At 24.6% G+C, this 19381-nt stretch overlaps 1 protein-coding gene across 1 annotated transcript; it reads left to right on the top strand.

Annotated features, from left to right (window-relative positions):
- Positions 1-495: 495 nt before the first annotated feature.
- On the top strand, positions 496-13059 carry LOC145834466 (uridine-cytidine kinase-like 1). The gene is made up of 16 exons (XM_082941902.1): positions 496-591; positions 734-812; positions 1263-1362; positions 2650-2756; positions 3257-3427; positions 3898-3969; positions 4726-4821; positions 6946-7039; positions 7335-7396; positions 8151-8167; positions 10780-10881; positions 11084-11240; positions 11357-11479; positions 11643-11784; positions 12331-12453; positions 12877-13059. The coding sequence occupies exons 1-16, from the start codon at positions 524-526 to the stop codon at positions 12909-12911; spliced, it is 1548 nt and encodes a 515-aa protein (XP_082798028.1). The 5' UTR covers positions 496-523; the 3' UTR covers positions 12912-13059.
- The last annotated feature ends 6322 nt before the right edge of the window (positions 13060-19381 follow it).

Genomic DNA, 19381 nt, shown 5'->3' with positions numbered 1-19381 from the left:
TTAATATACTGCTGTACTATCACCTTAATCCATTTGCATAACACATTAACCAAAAAACTTCCAAAACTTAACCAGTGCAGTCAATCTTGTTTGACTTTGTTGCAACCCATTTGGTTCAAAATCCATTGGTCACCTATACTCAAAAAAATAGAAAAATACAGCTTTAAAATTATAGTTTTAGAATAATAAAAGGTAAAAACTATCACATAACACTAGCTAAGTTTTCATAGAATTTTCACGTAAGGTGGTATCAAGTAACCCTTTTAAAGACACTAAATTTTTTACACTATTGTTTTAGATGCTTAATTACATGTGTTGAGAAAAGATTAAACACATTTTTAAATTTAAAAATTTGATTAAAATATATTAATATTTTATAAAAAATGTTAAAATATTATGAAGTCAAAATAAAGTATGGTTTGGAGTGTATATTCTTACTGTTTTTATGTAATAATGCACTTAAACCTAAATAAAAAGAGAAATGATCCTAGAAATAACTCTAAACAATTATTTAAAACAAGCAATGATGGATTCAAAAGAAGCAAGCAGTAGAAGGTCATCGGATAGAAGACTTTCTGCCAGGTCTAACAGGTTAACAGCAAAGTACTTTTATTGAGTTTGAAAAATAAAAAAAAGAATGTAAAACACAAGATTCTTTATGTATAAAAAAATTTGCTTTGTTTAAAATAAATACATTTGATTTTTTATTGTACAAAAGTAATTAATTTTGCAGCGGAGAGGAGGAACTTGAGTCTGGTGATTTCATAACTTTGAAGGCAAATAAAAAAACTCGTACTACAAGTATTTCAGAGGTTGATGAATACTTTTTCTTAATGTGTATTAGTTAATATTATTAAATTTTTTAGTTACTATTAAATAGTTAATGGAACTAGTTGAAAAATATATTTAGACTTTAATGTTTGCTAAGTTTCACAACATAAGTACTAGTTATTTTTGCTTTTGTAGATATGGCTGTATTTTTGCTTCAAAGTTTTTACACATTGTAGAACTATTATAATTTAAAATTCACCCGCGTTCAAAATCACCAGATCAAAATCCACCCAGTCAAATTTGAGAACAGCTTATCAATTGAGGGTAAGGGTAGGGGTAACAGTGATAGTGAAAAAAAAAAAAAAAAAATGCAAAAAATATATAAAATAAATTAATGATAAAATAAATATCAAAATAAATTGGGTGGATTTTGATCGGGTGGATTTTGATTGTATACCCAAGATTTTAAATTAATAGAATAATTAAAACAGCCTCTAGCTGTGATACAAACTTCTCAGAAAACAATATACACTTCAGGAAGACCACCTTGGTATAATGAACAAGGAGAATTCAAAGATGCTTTTGTTATTGGTAATCTATTACTTTTCTAGATTGTATTTAGACTGTTTATTTTTCTGGAATCATTTGTATGTTAATTTAAATTCTGTTTTTTATATTATTTTATAAATTTTATGTAGAAGAAAGTTATATTAAAGTACATGTTGTTTTATTACTTTACAAATATACTAAATTGTACAGAGTGTATCTAATTTTTTTGTAATGAAATAAGCACAGCTTTTAAAGTTAATATAATAATAATAGTTTATTAAACAACAAAAAAAAATACCAAAAAAAAAAGGTCTTAGGACCCAGTGTACAAAAAACCTTTGGTTATCAAGTCGTACACTGTTCCTCATATACCTTGTTAAAACTAAATTAGAACTCTTTAAATTAAATAAAAAGGAATAGGTTTAAAAAAAAGCTATTTTGCTGAAAATGAACAAAGTTATTCCTGTATATAAAAATTGTTGTTTCAAATCAATGGTTCCAAAAGTTGGCAATATTACCTCTCTGTTTTAGAATTAAGGGCATAAGGGGGGGTCCAACATTTTTTTTACTTAAATAACATTGTATCTTATATGAAAGCTTGAAGTACAAACTACAAGCCAGTTTTTATAAAATTAAAAAATCTTATTTAACTTTTGAGATATTGTAATTTTTATAAAAAGTTTCTAATACAAACGTATAGACCGGAAGTTTTTCAACATAAATTTTCTCAGAAATTAAAAAAATCACTAAAAACCTATCTTTTTCTTCATTTTTTGAGCTAGAGACCTCAAACTTTCAGGAAACGTTCCTTCTGTAATTTAGAAGACTTTGAATGTTGGAATTTTGAAAATATTAAAAAATAAAAATTTTAGATAAAAAAACAAAAAAGAAGTTGTTTTTTTTTTTAAATTTTATTTTTCAAATTAAAAAAAAATTCTGCATTAAATCTTTTAAAAATTTAATAATGCACTTTCTGTGAGAATTTGAAGAAGATTGCTTAAAAAATGAAGGAGGAGATAGATTTTTAGTAAAATGGTCTTTTTTTGCACTTTTAGTTTGCGCCTCCCATTAGGAACCTATTGAGGTCACCGACTTTGATCGCTCATATGTCAAGAAAATACTTTGAATTTTTTCAAGCGGTTAAAAATGTCTGATAGCTCAGATAAAACTCTATATAATAAGATCAACTTGTAAAAATCAAAGTTAACCCCCTATGCCCTTAATATTTTAAACTATGTACATAAGATTTTTTCTTTATAAACTAATTGTAACTTTAATAGATGTTTTAAGATAGTTTAGTTTTTAAAGTTTTATGAAATAAACCTTCAGGTTTAACTGGAGGAAGTGCATCTGGAAAGACTACAGTTGCTGAGAAAATCATTGAAGCTTTAGATTTGCCATGGGTCGTTCTTTTTTCAATGGACTCATTTTACAAAGTAGTTTTTCAAGTATTTTAACTCGTATAGTTCAAATCAACCAGCTTTTACAAATCCTCTGTTTTGTAAAAAGTGTTAAAATACTTGATTACATTCACTATAGTTTAGGCTGATCTTTATGTACCAAAAAACACTTTTAGTACAGTGCTCATCAAAAAGTTGAATAATATTTATATTGAAAAAATACAATTAAATAAATATTTATTAAGTTGAAGCTTTGAGATAAATTAAATTGTGTTTATTAAATTAAATTTAAGTTTTTTAAAGTTTTAATTTAAGTTTATGAGTGCTTTGTGTTATGTAATAAATAAGTTGTTTAAACACTTTAAAAAGTTTAATCTTTCAAATTAGTATAAAATAAATTTATTTTTAGACGTTAGTTACATGTTGAATAGTTTTTGTAGAACTTGTTTCAAATTTGTATGTAATTAAGTTTTACTAATTTTTAATAGAAAGTGATTCAAGTATATTAGATTAAAATGTGTAAACACTTAAAACAGGAGTTGACACCGGAGCAGCAAGCACAGGCAGCTAGAAACGAATACAATTTCGATCATGTGGATGCATTTGATTTCGACTTGTGTGTTGAAACTCTCAAGAAGTTGAAACAGGGAAAAAAAGTTGACGTTCCAATATACGATTTTGCAACACACAGCAGGAAAAAGCAAACTGTTTGTTGATTAATATAAATGCTTGAGAAGACATAATGTTTTTGTTTTGACTAAAGTTAGTAAAAACTGTTAGATAAAAATTCTATCTTTTTATTATATCTTATAAAAAAGTATGATGTATTAGTAAATAACTTATTATCTAAATGTTTTATTTACATAAATAATAGTTTTCATTAATTTAATACATTTGTTTGTAATTAAAATAAGTTGAATAAAAAAATTTTTTCTACAATTTTAATTTATTAGTTCAGATAGAAGTAACAAAATTTGAATTAATGTGTAATTTTAGAAGTGATTTATGAAGTTTAACCCATTTACATTTTGTAAACAAACTTTTACAACTTTTATTTTAGCCATCCAAATTGACCTCAATTACCAAGTGAAAATGTATTGTTTTAAAATTTTAAACAAGCTTAAATGTACATACATTTTAAACATATATATTTTTCTAATTTGGAAAATACTAACAGAAAGCACTTTATGGAGCAAACGTTATTGTGTTTGAGGGAATAATGGCATTTTGCAAACCTGAACTAAGAGATGTTCGTTTATTGCTTAGTTAACTTAATGTACTTAAAAAAGTTTTTATAAGTTTAACTAAGTTGATTTATTCTATGAATGATTAATTTTATATCGAGATATTTTTATTTGTAGTTATTTTTTTGAAAAATAGGGTTTGATTTGTTTTTACTTGCCTTCTAAACACGTATATAAATATTTTAACGTATTTAGAAAAAGTTCAGAAAAGTTAAAGTATTTTTTTATAAACATGTTTGTTCTCTCAAAATTTTTTAGGAATTCAATAATAATGAATTAAATTTTGATGTATTAACGAATAATTCTAAAAACTATTAAAAAGAAGAGCTATAAAATAAAAGAATAAAAGTTTAAACTATTTAATATTAGTGATAAATGTAAGGTGAACAAATATTTTTTTCTTACTATATGAAATTAAAATTTTATTTGAAACTCGTTCTATCATAATAGCCTATAATATTAAATTTTGTGTTACAAATAGGGTTTAAAAATAATAAAGGCAATAATTTTCGATATAAAATTATTCAGTTTCTTATTTAATTTCGTTTTTTATATATGTTAATATTCAAAAGTATTTAAAAAGGTATCTATTTTGACTTTAAAGTTCAGCTGTTAAACAAATTTTTTTAAAAATAAACACAAACACCACCTGCTCAAATATTATGTTCAATTTAATTTCTCTTGAGATTAGTTTCAAATATTTTTTTTCCTTTTCATTAGTATTAACAAATATAAGTATGGTAATCTATTTTTTATTTTAGTTACTTGATATGAAAATATTTGTTGATACCGACTCTGATGTCAGACTTGCAAGGAGATTGAAAAGAGACATTTGTCAAAGAGGTAGAGATTTGCAGGTTAGTTAAAACTGAGTTATGTTGTAAAAATTGATTTCAACTTTCAAGTTAAGGGTTAAAATTAGTTTCCCTTACTAAAATTTTTTATGTGTTGTGTGTTTAGCTTAACTAAAAAAAGGTTTTGAAATGACATTTGATTTTGAATAGTATTTTGAGGTTGCTACTTCATAAGGCTGTTCTAGAGTTGCCAAAAAAAACTGGAATTCTGGAAAAACCTGGAATTTCAAACAAAGATTGTAAAAAACCAGGAAATTTAAAGAATTTTAACATGTATAGTAATGAAATTTTGATTAGATTCAAAAAATCTATCATAAAAAAAAATCATTAATTATTTTTAATGAAAAAAATTAAAGTAACTTTACATTATCTTTTAAATGTTGTTGATTTATAATTTTTTCACAAAACCTTTTGCAACCTTGCTAATCTGAAAAGTTTAGAAGACGTGTTTGATGGTCTAAAGCTGTTTCGAAATTTTTAAACTAATTTTATAAAGTTATAAAAATTTTTATTTGTTAAAATACATTTTAGGCTTGATTTAACTTGCATAAATATATTTGAACCAACGTTCTAAAATAATTTTTAGTATGCAAGCTAATGAACATTTTAATCTAGTTTTTGCTGAATGCTTTTAATAACTAATCAGTTTTATATGTTAGCAGCAGATCTAGTTGTACGTAAAAAAACGCAATTAATAGTGATAGGCTCATAAGGGAGTTTGAATTACTTTTCTCAAAATTAATTTTCAAACAGTAAAGCAACTGTATACTCCCAAACACGTAGAAACTTTGATTGTTTAAAAATTTGATAAAATTTTGTTTAAATCGGAATAAAGGTTTTCAAGCCTATGTAAGTATAGAATGTAAAAGCTCTTTAACTTTCATTTAAGCAATTAGTACATTTATATAATAACATTAAAATTCAACATGTTTATTACGTTAAATTATTTTTTAATACTTAAATGTAAACTCAGGTTTTTTCAATTCAAAAACGTTAATCCTGAAACTTAAATAGTTTTGTATGAGTGTACAGCAAAAATAAGTTTCAAAACTATACAGTTATATTTTAAATAAATACAAACAAAATATACATTAATCTTCCTTTATTGTACCAACATATGTTTCTGTGTGTTAACGAATCAACACACTTCAACTGTGTCTGTAAAAAAAAATAATGTAATGAAAGAATAGAAGTAGGTGTATTAAGTAGGTGTATACATGTGTTCATTAAAATTAGAATAAACTTATTTCTAAATGTTTTTAGAAGTTAATAGTTAATAATAGGTAAAATACTTTAATGTTAAATCCGACTGTTATAAAACTATATAATATTTGTAAATATTAAGTCTTAATTAAGTAAAGTAAACTAGAATACACAACAAAACAACAAATCATAATATAAACTAACCACTTACTTTAATGGAAGGAATAATAAATGTCATTAAAGAATAAGTTATTTGAAATAAAGACAGGTTTAACTTTATAAACCGTATTTCCTAGAACTTTCAACTAAAGACCAACCAGTTCTAAAGTTTTTTAAACATAGTTATATATGTTATACTAATAAATAAACACATGCTGAAATTCATTTACCAGTGTAGTTTAAATAAATCAAGTTTCATAATCAAAATTTATTTGCTATTTTTTTCAGCTAACGTTTTTATCGTGATTGCTGATGTTAAGTAAACGTGAATTCTAACTGAAGAAATATTCTAAATTTTTATAAAAGTGTGTTCTATTTTCTTTCATTTAACTTTATCTTAATAAAAACTTCAGGATTCAAAGATTCAAGTAATTTGACAAACATTTAGAAATCAACTAATACTTGTTAAGAATAAAAAAATACCCTCAATAAATATATAGTTGTACTGAAAAATATTGAAAAACAAAACAACTACTGGTAAAATATATATTCTTTAAAACCTGCATTTTTTTCATTTTTTCAATCGTAATTTTTAGCTTTGAACATAAAAACATTGCATAAAGTTTTATTCAAGTATTTTGTAGTTACAGCTGTTTACTCGCTCAGTAAAAGTGTTTGTGTATAGAAACAAGCAGGAATGGAATTATATAGCACTTTACTTACAGTTTTTAAAACGACTAGACTGTACTCATAAATGTATTTTAGGGTGTCTTAGCACAATACAACAAGTTTGTAAAACCAGCCTTTGAAACGTTTATAGAACCAACAAGACAGTATGCTGATATTCAAGTTCCTAGAGGTAAGCTTAACTTTATTAGATAAATAACTATTTGCTCGTAGTAGTAATTGTATTTTTAATCAAAGTGTTTTTTGTTTAAAGATATTTTATTTTATTTACTGTTTTTGTAAACCATTAATAGAAAAATAATATTTTAAGCTTCTGCTAACTGCATGGTCATATGTAAATTTTTATAAATGATACAATGAAGTTTTAAAAAAACTCAAATTAAAAGTATTGAAAGTTTTGTATGATCAACAGTTAATATACGTACAGATGTATAAGTTTCTATATTATTTTACGAACAATGTTTAAGGTGGGTCTAATGAAGTTGCAGTAAATTTAATTGCCCAGCATGTTTCTATACAATTAGAAAACGTAAGTTTTGCTTTTTTACGATAGCTTCAAATGATAATTCTATAGTGTATAGTCAGTTAAGTTTAAATAGCTTATATTTTAAATTAATACTTTTTATTTAATTAGATTTTTGTAGAGCTTTTGTTAGAATTTTTTTGCAAAGGTAAGTTTTGTACTTTCACATTGTTTTAGCTGTTTTGAATAATATTTATTTTTTCTTTAAACATTCTAAATTGTTTGCAATCATATTGTCTGCTATGTTTTACTTAGAAGTAAGTAAACTTTAGCTGTTGGTTTCAACAAAGGGTAATTTTAAAGTGTTTGTTTAAGCACTGCCTTCACAAGCTTATCTGATTTTTAACTAAAATGATTATAAATATAGATTAAAACTAGACTAAATCAGTTTTGTTCCAAACCTAAAACAATTTTTAGTTTACTTCAGTTTTTACCTCTTTAGTTTGCAAAATGCAATAGTTTAATTTAAAACTCATAAACAAGGTCTTGCTTACTTAGATTAGTTTAATTTGACTCAAACAACTTTTTTGCTAACTCATTATTGTAATACTAAAAATACTTACAAAATTTTTTAAGTATAAATTCAAGTTAATAAAAAAAGATTGTTGTAGGTATTAAACAGAGTTTTATTTAGTTTAATATAGCTAGGATTTGTTTATTATTGTATATATTTAAAAAAAAAAGTAATTGATAACTAATATAGAGATTTGTAAAACTTATTTAGTTTTATTCAATTCAATATTTAATAACATTTTTACAGAGACACGTCAACTTTAGGTTTGTTGTTTTCTTTTTTACGATATTTACAAAACAAATTTTAATTGATAGAATCTGAAAATGTCTGTTTTAAAAAGCTAATTGATTGATTAGTTGTTTATTTACTTGATTTTAACAAGTCTTGGGTATACTAATTAAGTTGGTAATATATTGTACAATCAGTTTTTAGATATAGAATAGTACAGTAGTCTTTCTCTTGAGTTACTTAGTTTTTAAGATCGAACTTTTTACCCAAAAAACACGTTGTGTTCAAGATACAAATTTGACTTTAAAAAATTTTAAAAATCTTTATTACTAACAAAATACTAATGAAAAAAAACAATGTTTTAGTTGAGGTTTCTCATATTTAATGAAATAAAATAAAATATAAATCTTTTAAAATTACTAATAAAAGTGCTGTAAAATACAAAATGGAGTTAACAAAAGTAAAGAACAGAACAGTTCACATCTAAAAATCTAATGATCAAATGTAAATAAAGCATTTGTGAAAAGCTCTAAATTAAGATTACAAATTAAAAACGAATCGTGTAGTTTAACTTAGCAACATTTATAATTGAAATATGAATCTAAAAATTCTCTCGAAGGCAATCATTACAAACTTTAAAACGAAAATAACAAACAGTAAAATTTACTTAGAAATAGGTGCTTTAGAAAACATATATGTAATATTAGGCCTGACAGACACTTGCTGATAAGTTGTTTTTTGGAAAACTTTTAGTTATTAAAAGCTAAATGTAACTTAATAATTCTTACCGAAAGCAGCTTTCATTTATGCTGAATTTGTCTTTTTCCTTGATCTAAAGACTTATTAAATACGTAATTAAGAATACCAATAGATAACAGAAAATACCATAATTTCTTGAGTTTGCACTTCCAGTTCAGTTCAAACTTTTAAGTTTTGTTCAAAGTGTAAACTCAAGAGAAAGACTACATAAGGGTGCATAATGCCCCTCAATATAGAAATTTAGAACTTTCTTAGTAAAATTTTGACGTTGGGAAATCACATAAATACACAGCACAAAAAAAATTAGCTTCCTAGCTTTAAGCTTACTAAAGCAAGTTAATTTTGAAAATTTTACTTTATTTCGGTATATATAAAAAGGGGAAAAAGACTGTTTAACTAAAAACTTATTTTCTGCTACGTTTTTGAAAATAATTACCTGAAACGGTTAGGAAATGTTCCTTGCCGTATTTAGAAAATTCTGTATAAACAAAATTAAAAAGAAAAATAGTTTAAAAAAATTGAAAAAGAAACTGAATTTTTTTCGTTATTTTTGTATAAAATTTTTATTTTATTTGAATTTTGTTTATACAGCAAATAATAAATATGGCAAGAAACATTTACTAACCGTTTCAGGTAATTATTTCAAAACACGTAGGAGAAAACAAGTTTATAGTGAAATAGTCTTTTTTCTCATTTTTAAATATATACCGATATAAAGCAAAAATTTCAAAATTAATTTGCTTTAGCAGGCTTAAAAGTAAATAATCATCGCTAAATAATAATCGCCTGATGCTATTTTTAATTTCAAAATGTTGTTTTTACTATTTTTATAATAATTGTTTTAAAAGACCAGAAGCAATTTCCAATGACATAAGCAATGAAATCGATTCAACTTTTTACTTAAAAAGCGCTTGAATCTTGTTTGTTGATTTAAAGAACATAAATAACTTAGAGAAGACTAATTAATACAAATATCAAAAGATATTCTTACATACTAATCTGATTTTAAAAGCGTTTTGTATTTGAATAAATACTAAGATTATTTATAAAACATATTTAAAAGCCTAAAATTGTTTTTAGTCAATAGAATTGTACTTAAAATTTGTTAAAAATAAAAAGTTGATTTTCGAAATATTATTGATAAATTTTGAGGGAAATTTAAAGACTAATTCGTTTTGATATCTTTTAAAGTCAGTCAATAATATTTAAAGATATAGTTTTTGTAATCACTAGACTAAGTAAATTACTAATTGTTCTATTAATTGTTTAATTTTTACTGTTATAAAATTTTCTGATTTAGTTATAGGTACAGTGTACAAAAAACTAAAACGATATTATCAAAGTAAAATTAAGAAAATTATACGGAAGCTTTAAATCTGTTTTTTATTTAATAAAAACAAGATTTTTTAAAAGTTTCTTTAAAGTTGTTTATTTTTCATATATGAATACAAAGTTTTGTTAAGTAGGGATTAAAATAAATATAAACTTAATCTTTTAAAATTAAGTTATGCTATAATCTGTCATTGTTTATAAATGTAAAAATGAAATAAGATTAAGTTAATTCTTTTTCGATAAAAAACGCTTTTGAATAAAACATGAAATAACAGAATTATGTTACATAACTAGTATAAGTTATATTCAAACAAAATAAACCAGTTTTACGTATAGTTAAACTGTTACATAACCACCATTTTTGTTAATTTCGTTCCTTAATAATTTTAGTCAATAAAAATTATACTAATATCTTATAATGAACAGTCTTCTTGTACAAATTTTATACATGTTTACTACCGAATAAAGAGATTTTCTTGTACAGTTACGTTTTCGCCTAGTAGGTTTGTGTTAGAAAAAGTTATTAAACTTTAAAGTGAACTTTATTAATCTGCAGGTCACTGATGGACAAGCAAAGTCATTTGGACCAGCCCCTTCCGTCTTCCTTGTATTTGCTTGATCAAACAGTCCAAGTGCAGTGCATTCACACTATACTCAGGTATACTACTAACACTATTTCCACTTTTCTACTGGATTTTCAGCAATATTTATAAATGGATGTAATGTTTATTTTGCATTAGGTTATTTATTATATTTAAAAAGTTATGTTTAAAGATAAATTTTTAAAACTAGATATTTCTATTTTTTTTGTAATGTAAATTATACTTTTACAAAGCTAAGTTGATTTTTATTGCATGCAGAGATCAGCAAACTCAAAGGGACGATTTTATCTTTTATTCGAAACGGCTAATGAGACTTTTGTTTGAGTTTGCCTTATCACTGCTACCTCATGAAAGCAAAACTGTACAAACTCCACAAAACACCGACTACAATGGGCTTAAGTACAAAGGCAGTGGTGTGAGTAAAAAGAGTGTTACTTATTATTAATATTCATATTTTACTCATTGTTTTTTAAAGAAACAAACTAGTTTAATGATATGTACTTTTGAATTTAAAATATAAATCGTTGTCAGCTTTGTGGAGTTTCGATATTGAGAGCTGGAGAGACGATGGAATCTGCTCTCTTTTCTGTCACCAAGGACATCAGACTCGGAAAGCTGCTGATTCAAACCAACAAAAACACAGCTGATCCAGAGGTTTTTTGAGTATTTTTTCAGAAAATAAAAAATAGTTTGAGTATTGAATAAAACCATAAATTTTTCTATCATAAAATACTTTACAAAGTCACTATAGTAGACTTTACTATTCTAAAGTTGCAAGTTCAGTGTAAAACCGTGTCATTAACCAATCACAACGCAGTTGCATTACATCCGGGTACCTCCAAAAATACGTGACGATCACGTGATTCTGATGGATGCCACAGTTGCCACGGGTGCAGCCGCAATCATGGCCATCAGGGTTCTGCTCGATCACGACGTTCAAGAAGAAAACATTCTACTCGGTAAGTACACTTTTTCAATGTTTGTTAAATTTAATTTTATTTGAAACCAGTTTAAACGAGTCGCAGCCTGTACAAATTAAACAAGGTAATGACTTTTAAATTTCTACATTAATAACTACTTGCTGAAGAATACCGAGAATATATAACGTTCTTTATAAAAAAAAAAGTTTTTTATGTAATTAAGAGTTAGACTAATATTGTATAAAAAATAATGACTACTTTAAACAAAAAATTCATAAAGCTTAAATATACAGAAATATTTTGATGGCAGAAAGTGAAATTATGTATTTATATTTTTTGTAATGTTTACAATTTATTTTCAATATTGCTAAAATCAGTTTCGACAAAAAAAAGTGTCAGTTGTCAAATAAAATAAAGTTAATTGGAAAATTTTTATAAATTTTGTAAGTATGCGTATTGTGAGGTAATAAATAAATTAACTTCAGTCAAATTTATCCAAAACTTATCAAACTTTTATAAGTGTTTTTTACGACTACAATCAAAATTTTTGTTTAATGTTAATCTAATTGTCAATGCAACGTGCAGTTGCGTTGCTGATGGCAGAATCCGGAGTTCAGAATGTGGCTTATGCTTTTCCTAAAGTCAAGATTGTTACTTCAGCAGTAGATAAAAGTTTGAATGAGCAATTGCACATAGTACCTGGACTTGGTTAGTTGTTCTTCCTTGTATTTAAACTTTTTAAAAACGAAAAACCGCTTTACCCTTTTAAGCTTAAAAATATTTTGTTTTCATTAAAATTTTATTAAATTATGCGTATGTGATAATTAAAACAAAAAAAAAATTCCACATAAACAATTATGCATTAAAAACAAGATTTTGAAATTGTTTCTAAATGATTTTTTTTATCAACATGGTGTTTACTACTAGTAATTAACTAAATATCGAACGATATTAAGTAGTTTTTCATTATTGTGTATGTTTACTAGAACATAAAGCTTTTGCATACTATGAACTATTCTATTCCATCTGTTGCACATGTTTACTTTTTTATCTAAAGTCGTCATACTTTGAATAACTTATTAGCTTATTGAAAAGAATTTGATAAAGTATATTGATGCTTAAAACTTACAGGTAGTTTTGGAGATCGCTTCTTTGGAACAGAATGAAAATAATCTTAAAGCTAAAATATTCTAAACTAATTGAAGCATTTAAAACTTAGTCATATTCTTTATATATTAGGTAATTTCTATGTAGAAAACAATATTTTTGTACTATTATTGCTTTTAGGAAAAATTAACATCACAAGCAAACTAAAATTTTTACTAGTATTTCTTCATAAATAGTTTTTCTAATTTTGAAGGTTTTTATTTCTTGTTTGAAAAATTTAGTACTATTTTTTGAAATTAGTTTATAGATCTTATCTATTAAAAATATATATTTTTTTAAATTTGTACGAACTTTATATCAAAAATATTGTATGTGTTTTTATTTAAAAAGCTAATTGTTTTATCTTGAGCTTGTTTTAAACTATTTTATAGTGGATTTTAAAATCGAATATTTTACTTATAAAGATCAATGGAATGTTTAAACTGTAAAAAAATGTTGTTTTTCTGTTCTAACTCTTAATTAAACATTTTATTTTTAAACATAATATCTAATTGTATTTTTTAAAACGTGTTACATGAGTATCGAATAAATTTTAATCATTATACTACTATATATAGCTCACAAACGTTTATAAGGCTTTAAAAATAACTTATTTTTTTTATGTGTAAGTGGAACTAATAGAAAGTTTTTTCATGGTAAATGTATTGTCTCGATATCAAAAATAATTTAAACACAGTCAAAAAATAAAAGTTATAAATTTTTCACACTAGTTTATTGAACAAGTTTGAAATAAACTTTTATTGATAGGCTTATATATGTTGGAAAATAAATAAAATGTTTTTTTTAAACATTCAACTCCCTTTTACAACCAATTATTTTAATTTTAATACGAACGATATTAGCAATTGTTTTAATTGCTACAATCATACATGTGTTTTAAATGATTAAGATAAAAATAAGAACTGTTTTATTTTTGGTAAATTATTAATTTACAGCATCTGTATCAATTGAAACCTAATTATATGATCCAGTAAATTGAAAACTTTCAAAACTTTTAAGGTAAAGCAGGTTTCTCAGTTTTATTTTAGTGATTTAAACCTTTAATAGATTGTAGGAAACTATCCGTTTTTAAGTATCCATATCTGGTCGGATATTGCTGTTTTAAGTCTGAATCTCAATTGAAAATAATATCCAGATCCGGACCCGGCCGAATCTTAGTTTGAAAAAGCACCCGGATCCGGTAAATTACGTCAAGTTAATAAATTTTAATGTCAAAACAATGTTCAGAAAAAAAAAACGAGATTCTCAGTTGAATTATGAAATGTTATTCAAATAGAATTAGAATATATCCGGAAGATCACTAATTCTAACCGTTTATACTAAATGCTCCCACGCATGGCTCATCGACCAAAAATGTCTTCGATCTCTATTATAAGTTATTAACTAAAGTGTATAAACAAGAACTTATAAAGGTAAGCAAGTACATAAGCAAAAAAATAGTGAATACTGGTATATCTTGTAAGGAGGAAACAAAAAATAATCAACATAATTTTTTGATCCACAAAATTAATCACATGCCAAAAAAGTGCAGTTGAAAAATACTAATTTATAGAATTTCATTCAAAATTTATTGTACTTTAATAGCAGCAAATTATTTATAAATATATGTTAACCTACAGTATAACAATTACAACTAGTGAAAATACTAACAATGTGGATATGTTTATGCTTGATGGTTTATTTTTCTATTTTAATTCATTTATAACATTTTTTTTCTGTCCTAAAATAGTTATTACTCCTATAAATTTTTGGATCTGGCTGAATCTAAGCTAGGATTCGGCTAAAACTGGACTCTTTTTTAAACTAGGAGATCACTAGTCCTATATTTAGATGGATGATTATATTAAAGCTGATTACTTCAAAGTTTTTAGTGTATAAATGTTTAAAGAACTTTTATTTTCGTCATATACTTAATGGGTAGAACTTGTAAAACTTTCTATGTATATATCTATTTCAAATATTTTTTTTTCAGAAAAAGTCCTGCCTGATTTATTTTTAATTTGAATTTAAGAGTTGGTGCTTTTTTAAGTTTGATGATCACTTTGTTTAATGAACCGAACGATTGAGTTGTTTTTGTCAAAACTTGGGTAAAAAATACCACTGTTTATTCTTTAAGTTATTTAGTATTTATAAAATCAAGTTAAGTAAATGTAACATATACATGTTATATTTTTTATTTCATTGCTGTGTAAAGTAGTAACCTAGTTGTACAAAAAAGTATCATAAATTATAAAAATTATTTTTTAAAGTTTTGTTAAGTTTAATGTTGGTTGAACAGTAAATGTTATAGAGTAGTTAGTTATAAGTAGTGTTATAGAACTGAAATGATTTCAATTTAAAAAAATATGTCTAAAAAAGCTGCAGTTTTAAACAGTGTGTAAGTATAACAAAAGATTTAAATCAAAAACAGCTGTTTTAAGTAAATATTTCTAAAACTTTTACACATAAAAAATTTTCATAAACCCTTTCACAGATATGTTTTTGTTTCGTAGACAAATCATGTATTATTTTTAAATTTCGTAAATAGTGATTCTCAAGATATTCTAAAGCTGTGCAGAATAAATAACTAAATTAAATACTTTTTCAAACTATGTTACTTAATATATGTTATATAAATTAAATATTTTTTGTACTTAGTGTGTAATCTTATCACATGATTACTGTAAAAATGAGATCTTAAAACAGTCTTCTAAAGATAAACTTACTTTAGTAAATGGTTTTACGTAGTTTTTTTAAATAGTATACAGAGTAATTTTCTAAGAAATTAAGCATGATAATATCAATTTACAAGCAGTAATACAGTAAACTAAATTTGTTTTTGTAACTAGTATACTTCTGCTTGGCTTATAAACTAAACTAACTTTTAGCTTGTGTTCTACATCTTTTACGATAGTTATTTTAAACTGTTAAGAATTTTTTCCAAAGTTTGCATGCCTTGGCCTATCCAATTCTTTACTACCTAATCACAAAAAAATTATTATGTAAAAAACATAAAAAAAAGTGTAATAAAATAAGATTCTTAAATAAAAGTTCCCAGTTCTTATTTTTCTAAAATAGGTGATACGCCAATTTTAGGCGATTGTAGAGATCAGTAGGCAACAAACACTAATTAGGAAAATAAAAGGGCGAATAGAATTTTGTTGGCAAACTAATTTTTTTATTGATTAGTTTTACAATGTGAGAAGCATACCACTTACTTTCAGGTAAAATTTAAAACAAGCATTTTTATTAAATAAACAATAAAACTAAATATTTTACAAATTTGTTTAAAATAAAATTTAATAAAATATTTTTATAAATAGTTAATTTTTGATACTAAAAGGTTAGTTTTTTTGCAATAAGTATATAAACTAAATTTCAAACTAATTATTCTAAACACAGTTTAACCCAAAATTTGTTCTAAAAGTGTTCATAACTTATCTTACAAAGAAACCTAACTTTTTTTTATGAAGGTTGTCACGACCTTTGAATATTCATACCATAAAACACTTATATAAAGCTACTTCGCGATACTTGGATATTCTATACTTTCTCAAAACTTTATAAAACTTTGTTCACTTTTTTAATTACTTTATAATTAACTTTATAAGTTATTGTTTTATGAATATTTTTTCTAAGAAGTCTAAAAATTACAATCAAAGGTAGAAACTAAAATTATTTATGTATAAAAAATAGTATTTATTTTCAACGTCCCGTATACCTTAAAAAGTGCATTGAAAAGCAAAGACTTTGAGTTAAGTTTTAATTTCATAGAATTTTCTTGGTCTTTTAGAAAAACTTAAAAATCTTATAATCCTCTTTGAGATTGGAGGTTATATTGTTTTATTTAACTTGATGAAGTTTGTGTATGTAAGTAATGCTTTTTTGGACGTACGATAAAAAGTATCTTCAAAACTTTAGTAACATCTTTGTTGCTGTAAACTGTGCAGCAACAAAGTTTGTGTTGGACTCAGTCACTTTAAATAAAACACATGAAGAGTAAAAGAAAACAAATGTTTAATATTAAACAAATAACATACTAAAGATTTAATTTGTAATTAAATTTAAACTAAAACAATTTACGAGATATAGGTTATTACATGTAAAAAGAAACGAAAAGTTAGTATACAAAAAGCGCTTTTTAGTTTAACACTGTAAACTTCATGTATTATTTTCGGTACTGCATAAATTTACATACATGTTTCAAAGAGTATTACAACTACTAGTTAATTAGTATACATAGCTTTGTAAGAAACTAAATATTCTTATGTATATAAAAAGTTTCTTTTTATTATCCGTATACTATAAAAAACTATCTTTGAATGTTTGTCGAAAACATGTTTAATTAATCAATTTCAACTTCATACAACTTTAAGACCTTTTAACACTACATTTTGGTCAGTTTAATATTAAATAGTAAAAATGCTAGGAAGCATCACAGTTTTTGTATGAAGAAAAAATTATGTCAACATAAAGTTTTCTTTATACTTCAGTTTACAAAGCTTTTTAGTATTCTATAAAAATAAGTTTTTTGCCTAATAGTAAATCGAAGGCCAATTATTTTTTTCTTTGCGAACTTTAGTTTGCAGACCCCTGTTTTTAATTAATTTTTCACTAACTAATACTTTAAAAAGCAAAGAAAATTATTATTAATGTTGGAGGTCAGAGTTGCAGAAAAGAACTATTTTTAGTACTTTTTTGCATTTCATTTCAAATCTTTTTACATAGCAGAGTCTTTATAAAGAAGTTTTATTAAATCTATATATTTTAAAAACTTTCAATTTTTTCTTTAATTTGTTAAGACTAGACCTAGACGATCTAAACTTAAGAAATTATAGTGCAGTGTGACACAAGAAGTAGTTTTATAACCAAGCGTTTAATAAGATTTCTAATAGTTTACCATTTATTTATATTTTTTAGATTTATTTTTTAGATTTAACTCCTGATAAAAAGTCTACAGAAATGAACCTTGGTTTATAACGGAGTACTGAGCAAAACGTGTCTATAGTCAAGATCTGTTTTTTGAAAACAACAAAAAAAAGTTTATCACTAAAATTTGAGTTTTTGCTAAAGTTTTGTATACATTAAAAAAATAAATTAAGTACGAAAATAAAATACTGTGTTTTAAATATTTGATCTACTTGCTGTTTTCTTTTTGATTTACTAGAGCTCAAAAGAAGTGCTAGAAAGTCGAAAACAAGCTCTTTGGCGCTGCAAGCGAGTCCTGCGGGAAAATTTATCGAAATTGATAAATATAAGCTTCAGCTACAAATATTTTTTTCTCAGTAGTCCTTAGGTCATGTTATGGCATCTCAAATATCAAACTTTGTAACATTTTTAAAAAGAATGTTTATATTTCAATTTAAAGTATGTATAAACTTAATTTTCACTCAAAACTGTTTTCAACTTTTGTGATGGAGGTTTTTTTATGTCACCTTGTATTTATAACCGCTAGAATTACGCCTTACACAACTATGGAAATTATAAAATAATCTTAATGGAAAACTAATAAAATAAATATGGAAATCTTAATGGGACAAACTTTATCAAAATATCTTGTGCACTAAATTTGATTTAAAAGCTTTTAATTTATATATAAATATGTACTTAAAAAAATATTTTGGTCAATAGTTCTCGCAAAAATAAAATTGGAACTAAAGGTTTTCTAAAGATTTTATGAAAAGTTTATAAAAGAAACATATGTAAAAAGCTGTGTTTTATTGTGTCTTCGATTAAGTATACATATATATAAAACAAAAAACTTTGTTGTTTTGAACTATGGTTAGTAACAATTAATTTTAATCAATGCAATTCTCAAGACGTGAGAATTGTATTGTATAAAGAAATACAGTGATAACGGTGGTTATTATTAAAAATATTGCTTATAACTTGTAGAATAAGATAAGTTTAATTAAAACGTATCATTTCAACCTTTTTTTTTTCTACACATTACGTTAAAAGTCTTAAAATCTTATTTAACACTAGACTTCTATCTACATATATATATGTATCATATACATCTAACCCTGTTTGTAGGCTGTGCTTAAAAGAATCAACAGCCGTTATGTATGCGTTAAAAAAGGAAGGTTGTTTAAATAAAAGGAGTGAATTCATATCGTCTTGTCGACATATGAAAAAGCTCCTTTTAAAATACAACAAGTTTTGAAGTATTTTATAGTCAATTAACTGTTGTTTTTGTCAATTTTAGTTGTTTGATTAATTAGATTGTAGATCGGTTTTTGTGCTGAATATTTGTAATGTACAATGTTCAATTCTTACGTCATATTGTTTTCGTTTTTTTGTAAACTTTTGCATCTTTGTTTACCAAAGTGCTTTTTATTTTAAATTTGAACTGGCTGAAGATTAGAGACAATCTTTTTAGTCTTTATGAAACATATGTTCCAGCATTTTTAAAATCGTCATTTTAATAAATTATATAAACAATTATATGTATATATATAAGTTTATTTTAAGATTTTAAACTCAAAGG

The sequence above is a fragment of the Thalia democratica genome, chromosome 4 (genome assembly GCF_965202585.1).
Source record: "Thalia democratica chromosome 4, ktThaDemo2.hap1.1, whole genome shotgun sequence".
Taxonomy (NCBI): Eukaryota; Metazoa; Chordata; class Thaliacea; order Salpida; family Salpidae; genus Thalia; species Thalia democratica.
This window is presented reverse-complemented; position numbering and strand designations above follow the sequence as displayed.